The sequence below is a fragment of the Octopus bimaculoides genome, chromosome 2 (genome assembly GCF_001194135.2).
Source record: "Octopus bimaculoides isolate UCB-OBI-ISO-001 chromosome 2, ASM119413v2, whole genome shotgun sequence".
Lineage (NCBI taxonomy): Eukaryota > Metazoa > Mollusca > Cephalopoda > Octopoda > Octopodidae > Octopus > Octopus bimaculoides.
In genome coordinates this window covers 56,221,704-56,232,301 of record NC_068982.1, presented here as the reverse complement: position 1 = coordinate 56,232,301, position 10,598 = coordinate 56,221,704, and the positions used below count along the sequence as shown (strand labels likewise).

At 37.6% G+C, this 10,598-nt stretch overlaps 1 protein-coding gene across 1 annotated transcript; it reads right to left on the bottom strand.

Annotated features, from left to right (window-relative positions):
* Window positions 1-2,861: 2,861 nt before the first annotated feature.
* LOC106883918 (uncharacterized) lies at window positions 2,862-3,173 on the bottom strand. The gene has a single exon (XM_052965847.1). It carries the CDS (start codon window positions 3,171-3,173, stop codon window positions 2,862-2,864), a length of 312 nt encoding a protein of 103 aa, XP_052821807.1.
* Between the last annotated feature and the right edge of the window lie 7,425 nt (window positions 3,174-10,598).

The following is a 10,598-nucleotide window of genomic DNA, read 5'->3' as shown; positions in this document are numbered from 1 at the left end:
AATATTTCATCATTCGTTTTGTTTTATACCCTCATTCTGGTGTTGTGTCTGTCCTTGTAGTGTCCCCTCTGTTAGGGTCATAGTGCCCAACAAAGAAATAGAACCTACCCACCCACTTCTGACACACACAAAAAAAAAATCGCTACATATAAACTTTCAAACTTCCCCACCTTCGGAAAAAAAGAAAAAAAATAATTATGCACTAAAGTGCGACAATTCAAACAGAAAACTGTGCGAAGAGATTAAAACAGGGAAAGATATCAGAGCAGTTGAAACAAATATGACATTCAAGGGTGGCATTGAGATCTCTTATTGAACGAAGAACAAAAAGAAGAAAAAAATCTAAGTGTAAAAGCAGATACAAAATTTGGGAAATGGACTTGGACAAACTGCCGTGGTAATTGACGTACGTAGTTGCTGGAGGAGTACAAGTTCGATATACTGGCAGGTACGAAGTATAAAAAGTGACTAAAAGGTATAAATGAAGCTACTCAGGCGGGGCTGAGGAACTTCATTCCATTATCATTCATCTTGTAACATACGTTGTTTTTTTATTTTGTTCTATGTCCCCACATATCCTTGTATTGTCCCCTCTTCGTTGGCCCCTAGTGGAAAATAAAGAAACAAGGTCATCTCATTCAAAAGTTAATCTCAAAGTAAAACAATTAAGTTAAGATTCAGAGTATCATTGTAAAGGTCAAAAATTCAAAGGAAAAATTTCAAACGAACTATTTGCTAGGATTTGAAACCGTCTCTTTCATTAAGACGAGTGATTAGTCTTAGAACCTGCAAGTTTAATTGAAATAATTAGCGACTTGTGACGACTTATCTCACCTTATCTCAGAACCCTCCACACAACCAATTCATTTCAATTAGGATTTGAAAATGTACGAATGCAGTAACTTCCACAATTCTCGGTGGGAGGACAATATAGAAGTAAACAGTCGAATAGATGTTGCGTTACGCTTAAAATGTTTAAATTTTTATGAAAACAAACACGTTTGAAAACCTCAAGCAGAGTAAAAAGAAAAATGACGTTTGAAAAATATTTTATTTCGATACAATTCACTAATTGAAAGTACAATGTACGTCTTGAATTTATGAAAGAAAACTTTTGTTTATATACAAATGTGTATGTGTGCATGCGTACACGAATAGTATAAGTTTGAAGTCTTCGTAAAACGCTGAAACCACTTCAAACGGCTATTTGCGACTCGGTAGCAATTAAATATGAAAAGTAAAAAGAAAGTGTTGGTGATAAAAGAGCAATAAATCACTAAACCCAGCTAATTTTTCATATAAAAATTCTTTGCTTATAACTGCTAATCTTGATGACCTGCTGACTATTGTTACTTGGCAAGACGAAAAATCTGTTTGTGGAATGTAGTTCTTTCGCATAACATGATGCCATAAAACTACAAACACGACCCACTTGAGATAACATATTTCTTAACCATAAAACAAATATCTGAGAGGAAGTACCCGCCTCCGATTTGTCTTCAGCTTCATTTTATTCTCAACATATCTTCACTTTGGTCTATCGCTAAATTTGATAGGTAGAATGTGGAGTGGAGGTGGACTATAAATATGTAAGGAAAAAAGTGTTCCATAGCAGGGGTGTTCACTTGTTCAGAGAAACCATTCAGCTGTTACTTGAAAAAGAAAATAAACAAAGAATAGTGTACACATACACACTAAAATATTCCAATGATGTTTCGACCATGTTTTTCTACGTAGGTTGCACTGAGCCAAGTTATAGTTAACACATAAGCAAACTCGTGAGCAAGTGCTTAGGTAAGATGAGTGTTAAATATATTGTAAAAGAAAAAAAAAAAAAAAAAAAAAAAAAAGAAGGTGAAAAGCTTAGTTCTTTCCGAGAGTTCAGTATTTGCAGATTTTAAAAAATGACATAGTACAGCAAGAAAAATTTACAGATTTCAGCAAACAGGCACTAAGCTACTGCACAACCGTTGGGTGATATCACAGAGAGAAATTGCAGGCTAACAAAAGGTTTACCTACATTTAATTAAATTCTATAGTTAAAATACACTATACAGAATCTGACAGTTTTCACAAGCTTCTTTACATTAAGTCCGTTAATCGGAGTGCAAAATTGCTTTTTGATAAGGTTGTGGATAAATGTAATGCAGCTATTTACTACCGAATTATACAATTAGATTTACATTTATCTTTTTAGGTACAGAAAATATTTAATGAAATCTTATGTAATTCCTTTCGGAGATTACTTCCCCTCCCCCATAAAAAATAGAGCTAAGATATTAGATAGAGTTTTTAAGTAATACGAGACGCTATGAAAAGAGTTTATTTCATTGTATCCGAGTTAGTAACTAAAATTTCCGAGAGAGAAATACTGTTAGCTTTCTCTTAAGAGCTTGTATGAAAGATCTAGAAACAGGATTTTAAAAAAGGTAGCAAAATATTGTATACGTCATTATTTATATACAGAATTTCTACCCAATTTATGCTGCCGAAATAAGAGGAAAATACAAAATTTGTTCAGTCCAAATGCTACCCAATTAGTTAATTGGCTCTCGATGAGCTTTATAAAACGAAGTTCATCACAGACTAGTCAGACTGTAGAAATTCTGTACCAAGTCAGTTGCAGAAATATTAATCTTCAAAAGTTGTACGCTAAAATGATATAAAGAAAGGAATAAAATGCCTTGTAAAATAGGTAGCCGACAAACGTTCTAGTCTAGATAGCCACCATAACTTTAAAGAGTGGAATTATATTTTCGATAAATGTTCTGGCTATAAATCTGGCCAGCCACGTTTAAACATTAAAAAAAAAACTTTCATTGAAGAAATGCTTGAAAGTCGTTCGGCAAGTACCAATTCAGTCAACCACCAAAACCATATAAGGTACGCCCTTGTCTTTTCAGTGAGTAAACAATATCCATGGCCGTGACGGTTTTCCTTCTGGCGTGCTCTGTATAAGTGACAGCATCCCGGATAATGTTCTCCAAAAATACTTTTAGGACTCCACGAGTTTCTTCATAGATTAAACCAGAGATTCTCTTCACTCCTCCTCTGCGGGCGAGACGTCTAATTGCTGGTTTGGTAATTCCTTGAATGTTGTCACGTAGAACTTTTCGGTGACGCTTAGCACCTCCTTTTCCAAGACCTTTTCCACCTTTACCGCGACCAGACATAATTATTGGGTGGTGCAAGAATATATAGCGTTAAGATACTCCAACACAGCAGTTACTACCTAAAATAGTTTCTGTGATACAAAAGAACTGATATTTATATGACTTGTTTAGTTGAGGAAATCAAATCGTCCAATCAAAACGTTTGCTTGAACTTCAGCAAATACTTTAAAAAAATAATAATAAAATAAAAACCGGCGGTCCCATTTCCTTCAGCAAGGCCGAACAGTGTATTATTATCTTGATATTCTGATTTCTGAATTACAGACATTAAGAAGATAAGTTCAAATTCTAATATTTGTAAAAAGGAACACATCTTTTCATTCTAACGTACATTGTTCTTTTTCGAGCCATGCCTGGCTCATAAGAGCCGGTTTCATTTGCGTATAGGTTCCCCACTTTGATAGGACGCCGGTCTGTCGCAGGTGAGATGCTAGATGCAGGGGGAAAGAGAGTAAGTTGTGGCGAAAGAGTCAGCAGGAGTTCGCCATTATCTTCTGTCGACACGTGGAGCTTATGTGTTTCGCTCATAAAAAGAAATCGCCCGGTCTGAGATCCGAACCCGTGATCCTTCGACTGATAGTCCATGTGCCTCCACATTCTTATGAATAGTTTAATTTTTCTTCGGCAATTAATTACAACCAATGAATAGTTTCTATTGTATTAATTACTAACTGTCCAAGGCGGCGAGTTGGCAGAAACGTTAGCACGCCGGGCGAGATGCTTAGCGGCATTTCGTCTGTTTTTATGTTCTGAGTTTAAATTCTGCCGTGGTCGACTTTGCTTTTCATCCTTTCGGAGTCGATAAATTAAGTACCAGTTGCGTACTGGAGTCGATCTAATCGACTGGTTCCCTCCCCAAACATTTCGGGCCGTGTGCCTAGAGTAGAAAAGAGTATTTATTAACTGTCCAAGGCGGTGAGCTGGCAGAATCGTTAGCACGCTGGGCGAAATGCTTTGCGGTGTTTCGTTTGCCGTTACGTTCTGAGTTCAAATTCCACCGAAGCCGACTTTGCCTTTTTATCCTTTTGGGGTCGACTAAATAAGTGCCAGTTACGCACTGCGGTCGATTTAATCGACTTAACCCCCTACCCCAAGATGCCCTTGTGGCAAGAATTTGAAATCATTATTTGTTGTCTGTTTTAAAAAACACTATGCATTAAGGGAATTAGAGACGAAGTTGTTGTGATGTTCATATCTAGTGATCGTTATAATTGCTTAATTCCATGTCAACTTCCATTTTATTCGGTGTATCTAGGAGTACATTGTCTAACGCGCCCTTCGTTTGTAGGTCAATAAGGTGTGTCTAGAGAAATTTTTTTCTGATATTTCTAACAGACAGAGACCAAATAGAAACGCTCTTTTTGGCTCTGTCTCTATTCTTTGTGATCGACTTGAGGAACACTATTATTGGGTTAAGGAAAATAAGAGCCTGACAAGTTGTAAAGTTTATCTCTTTCTTTCGTTATTGTATAACTCCAGGTCAACTTTCATTGAGTAGACATTTAATAACTCGAACTCGTAATCAGTATATCTTAAGATTACATTGTCTAATGGAGGCGCAATGGTCCAGTGGTTAGGGCAGCGGACTCACGGTCATAGGATCGTGGTTTCGATTCCCAGACCGGGCGTTGTGAGTGTTTATTGAGCGAAAACACCTAAAGCTCCGGCAGGGGACGGTGGCGAACCCTGCTGTACTCTTTCACCACAACTTTCTCTCATTCTTTCTTCCTGTTTCTGTTGTGCTTGTAATTCAAAGGGTCAGCCTTGTCACACTGAATATCCCTGAGAACTACGTTAAGGGTACACGTGTCTGTGGAGTGCTCAGCCACTTGCACGTTAATTTCACGAGCAGGCTGTTCCGTTGATCGGATCAACTGGAACCCTCGACGTCGTAAGCGTCGGAGTGCCAACAACAACAGAGTTCAACACTGCTCGAGAGTAGAATTTATTTTTCATTCATCCAGATTCGACAAAACAAGTACCAGGTTTGTACTGGATTCGATAGAATTTTGTCATCAAAATGTCTGGTCTTGTCCTAGTACCTATAATCAATATTTTTTATGTAAAAACATGAAGTCTGAAACCTATTGAGCAGTAAAAGACTACAAGTGCTTTATAAAGTAACCGCTTAAATTTATTAGATATTGGTTTTAAATTTTGGCACTAAGCCAGCAATTTCTGGATAGTTGATTACATCGAGAAATTAACTTTTTGTAACTAAACACTTTCAAACTTCGGACACTGGTAGAATGTGTCATATAAAACATCTTTTACTCTTAGTGTTGTTGAAAAAAGTTCGTATTTTCAAAGTTATTTTGTGTTAAAGTTGTCGTATTTCGGTAATTTCAACCAATCAATGACGTGTATTCAGCTGTTATTTACGACATATTTCATCTCAGTTACGTTTGTGTGAATAAACGAGTGTATCTGAAGCATGTTTCCATCCATAAGGGAAAAAATTATAACCTTCATTGATAAATTGTTGGGAAGAAAGAGAAAGAAGACAACACCGAAACCCAATTTAATCAGAGATTGAATTGCGATATGTTTCAATCTTATTAGACCTCATCAGAGTAACATTGATACTTGTATTTGTCAGATACTAGGTGACTTAGAGATATAAAGATTTTAAATAGAGTTCAGTTAGTCTTACCCGCTAGTTAATGCGAAAATGTAGCTAATTAGCATTAGTATATTTAATGCAGAAAACATACTATCTCGAGGTTTGCACGCGCCCAAATCAAATTTCAACGACTCACAAGGCATGTTAGACTCTCGTTTGAGGAGAACTTGAATTCTTTGTTGAAACAACACTTTATTCTGTGTGTCACTTCGAGTGAAAATGTGATTTTCTGAACAGGTGAACGTTTGCGTTTTGACGTGACAGCACAATGAAATGTCAAGTATTTGCAGGAACTTTGCATACATTTTCTGGGCTGTTGTTGTTGTCGTTTTTAGCCGTGGTGGCGATGGTGCTGGTAGTGGTAGTAATGATAGTTGTAGTGGTGGTAATGTTACCGTAATTGTTATGTTATTTTATTTAGTTTTAAGCATATTCGCTTTTTGTTTTGTCTTTGTTTCATTATCGTTTCGTACATTTTCCTATGTGAAAGCAAACCTGGATTTCACTTGTCAGTGCGATCTTTTATAAGAAAGTGGCATCTAACTTCATAGTTTGAGATAGATTTTAGCAGTTATTTCTAGCAGGTCGAGTAGCCATACTACGGTTCCCTCTTTGGCTCGTTTCAATCTATGTGAAAATAGTGGCTTCAAATTTTGGCACGAGACCAGCAAATGCTTGAAGTGGGATGGGACAAATCAATGACATCGACACCCTGTTCTCGACTGGTATTTGTCTTATCGACCCCAAAAGATGAAAGACAAAGTCTGCTTCACTGGAAGAAATGCCTCTAATCATTGTCCGGTGCCGTGACGATTCTGCCGACTCACCGCCCTAACCTATGTGAAAAATAATGTTTTTATGCGTGTTTTTGTATGTATTTGTTATATATGTGCCACTTACTACTAAGTCGATAGAATTTTTATACTGATTTCAAATTTTAACACAAGACCAGCAGTTTTGGGGGAGGAGACTAATCGATTACATCGACTCCAGTGTTCAACTGGTTCTTATTTTATCTACCTGGAAAGGATGAAAGACAAAGTCGGCCTCGGCGGAATTTGAACTCGGAGCGTAAACACGGACGAAATGCCGCTTCATAAATCATTTTCTGAGATGAGGTGGGGGGTGCGCGCGTGTGTGTGTGTGTGTTCGAATATTTTTGTGTTCGTCCTCCTCCACAGGTTGACAAGCGATGGGGAATTGCTAATGTCATCTTAACTTAGCGGTTTGGTAAAAAAAAAAAAAAAACCGATCGAATAAGTAATGAGCTTCATATAATTACTGGGACGATTTCTTCGATTAAATCTATATGGCGATGCAGCAGCATGGCCGCAGTCCAATAACAGAAACCAGTAAAAGAACACACACACATAGATATGTATGTATGTATTACTTTTTATTCCCATATTTTATGAAAACTTAATATTCCTAGAAGAGGATTTTCACAAAAGACAGTATCATATAACAAAAGATGAATATTAGATTTATACATATATATAATCACTCCACATCACTCGTTGCATTAAGATAATATTTACATATAACTTAGAGGTGTTACCAAACAACTATCACCGCCCACAAGAGCATTGTTTGAAATCTTTCATCAGAAGACCGAGCTACTAGAGAAGTGGATTGATCTCCCCTACCCTACCTCTCCCTGCTCTTTCTCTTAAATCCTTTTTTATTCTCTACTATGTTGAGCATTTTCCAGTTGTTTGCTTAGTATCTTAATAGTGCGAAATTCTTCACTGTCGTAGAGGACGGAATAAAGATTTCTATTAGTTTACTTTCACTTGGAATTCCTAAAATGCTGACTGAGTCATAAAATACAATTGTAGCTCAAACGCACTTCACATAATGGCATCCTGTAAAAATGTTATTTTTATGTATCCGAATTCTTAAGAAGTTCTCTCTGTCTACATAAATCATTTTCTGAAGTGAGTTATATCTATTCCCGCTGATAAACAATAGCATTGACAAGTAATTTTTTTTCTCTCTCTCTCTCTCTATTGCTTGCTGTTGTTGATAAAGATGGTGCTAAACTAGATTTTCTTTTCTTTATTTGTCTATATTTGTTATTATTATAAATTGTACACAATGTTATTTCGAGGAGGATCTCCGGAATAGCAAGATGTTCTTACATTCCTTAATTCTAACAATAAAATTTTCTTTTTCCTTTTTATAGCTCCCCAGTTTCATAATTTCTGTCGAACGATTAATTTGTTATTTATATTGTCCGTTTAAGGAATCTATATAACGGTGATGAACTAAAACAATATCTATCTCTGAAAACTCAGAGAAACTATAAGAATAGAATATTAGAAATATATTGTCTAAGAGCATTGAAGTAAATTACAGAACTGGCAAATACGACCGAGTAGTTAATCATATGCTTCTGGGTTCAGTTCCACTACGAAGCATGTTTGGTGTCTACTACCATAGTCTGTGGAGGCGCAATGGCCCAGTGGTTAGGGCAGCGGACTCGCGGTCATAGGATCGCGGTTTCGATTCCCAGACCGGGCGTTGTGAGTGTTTATAAAGCTCCACGAGGCTCCGGTAGGGGATGGTGGTGAACCCTGCTGTACTCTTCCACCACAACTTTATCTCACTCTTTCTTCCTGTTTCTGTTGTGCCTGTAATTGAAAGGGTCAGCCTTGTCACACTGTGTCACGCTGAATATCCCCGAGAACTACGTTAAGGGTACACGTGTCTGTGGAGTGCTCAGCCACTTGCACGTTAATTTCACGAGCAGGCTGTTCTGTTGATCGGATCAACTGGAACCCTCGACGTCGTAAGCGACGGAGTGCCAACAACACCAACAACCATAGTCTGAAGTCGACCTAAGCCTTGTACTTAGGTAGTAAATGCAATTCATCACTTCGTTTAGCTTCAACATCTAGCTCTTAAGTGCTTTTAGCTACATTTTCTCTGTTGCAACCATTTATACCAAGCCTTTGTTCTGAGGATAACAGAAAAGCTATGGTTTCTTCATACCTCCGAAGTTGTCAAGCGTGCGGAATTTAAACCATAAGAAATCTAAAAGCTTTAATAAAAGATGTTTGGAGTATCAGGAAATATGATTTCAAGTGTGATCCATCAAACTCAGTGATACTAGGTTGGTTGAGTTGCTAATTATAGCTAATCAAGAGACTAACTAGCAGCTCAGACGTCGGCTCGTAAATAAAGGTTCACTCAATAACTCCGTAATGAAGGTTGTCAATTGTTATGACTTAATTTCTGGAACTCCAGTACCGGAAAGGAAGAGAGAAAGGAATTGGAAACCTGCTCCGAATGCTTGCAACAGAGTGGACTCTGCAAGAAGCATCCCATTATTTGGTGGTGGTGGTGGTGGTGTTAAAACGGGCTTGGGTTAAGTTTACCTCTCAAGAGCAGGCAGAGTCCAACTAATAGTCCTCTACTTGGTTTCCGTTCAACTCAATCTCACTCACAAATTTTCGAGTTTAGCCGCTATGGTAGAAAACGCTTACTCATGATTGCATCACACTGGGATCGAACTTGGAACTACACGATTGCGTAGTGACCTTTCTAACGACATGACAATGTCTGTACCCTTGTTAGCTGGAAAGTGGAGTTGAAAAGAACAATGAAGTTCAACATCCAAAACAACGTACCAACTTTATGCTGTAACTCTAAATACATAGTATGGCGTATTCGCATGTCTTAGAATTACAAGAACACGAAGAAAACGAAGAATTATAAGAAGAACGGAACTATGCATACTTTGACGCACACACACCTAATAAACAGTGTTTCTTACAAGATATTTCTTATCTAACTTGAAACACATCTCTCATTTCTCTTATCGAAGTTTCCTCTCTCTCTCTCTCTCTCTCTCTCTCTCTCTCTCTCTCTCTCTCTCTCTATTTATCTGTCTTTACCCCCTCCTTCAGTATATCTCTATTTCTCTTTCTGACACTCCCACCGAGTCCTGCCTTTCTACACTCCTCCACCCCTGTTCTTATTTCCATCTGGTTCCGTAAGTGCTTGGCCGCAGCTGAAGATGGCCAGGAGATGGAGAGTTGGTGAGTAAGAGAGAGAGAGGGAGGGGAGGGAGGGAGGGAGGGAGAGAGAGAGAGAGGAGAACTAACAGGCGCCAAATGTGTAATCAAGCATAACACAGATGTAGAAACGTGCAGATATACACTAAAATAACATAAATTCCTATAGTTTGCTATCATTTCTAGTTATCCCCTCTCACTCACCCAACAACCGCTTTTAAACACCCTCCCCCTATGTCATCACCAGCTTTTAAAATTTATTTTGAAAACAAAAAACCGTGTTTCCCTCTTATTTTCTCCTTTGCACCAGAATAAAGTTTAAAAGGGCAAATTTAGCACGTTTAACCCTTGACAATATATCACTCTATTAATCTGTCTCCATCCCTCTCACCCAATATCTATCTATCTAAATACAAACACGCACATACACATAAGCACACACACACACACACGCACACATAAACACTCGGTAATAAAACAAATACGTACTCCACAGGATACATCAAAATTAGTCATTGCAAGGTATTTTTCGCCCAAATTTCTCCCCAAATAGTCACACACATATACAGGCACCTACATATGTGCATATGTGTGTATGTGTCTGTGTATTTATATATTACATCATGTGTGTGTGTGTGTGTGTGTGTGTGTGTGTGTGTGTGTGTGTGTGTGTGTTGTGTGCGCGTGCGTAAGTGTATGTACGTGTGTATATTTGTATATGCATATAAATTTATACATATACTCACGTTTGAATGTATGTATGTATGTATGTATGTATATATA

What these genes read in the sequence shown, in the direction of transcription:
- LOC106883918 (XM_052965847.1), bottom strand. Translation starts at nt 3,173, where the DNA reads ATGTCTGGTCGCGGTAAAGGTGGAAAAGGTCTTGGAAAAGGAGGTGCT.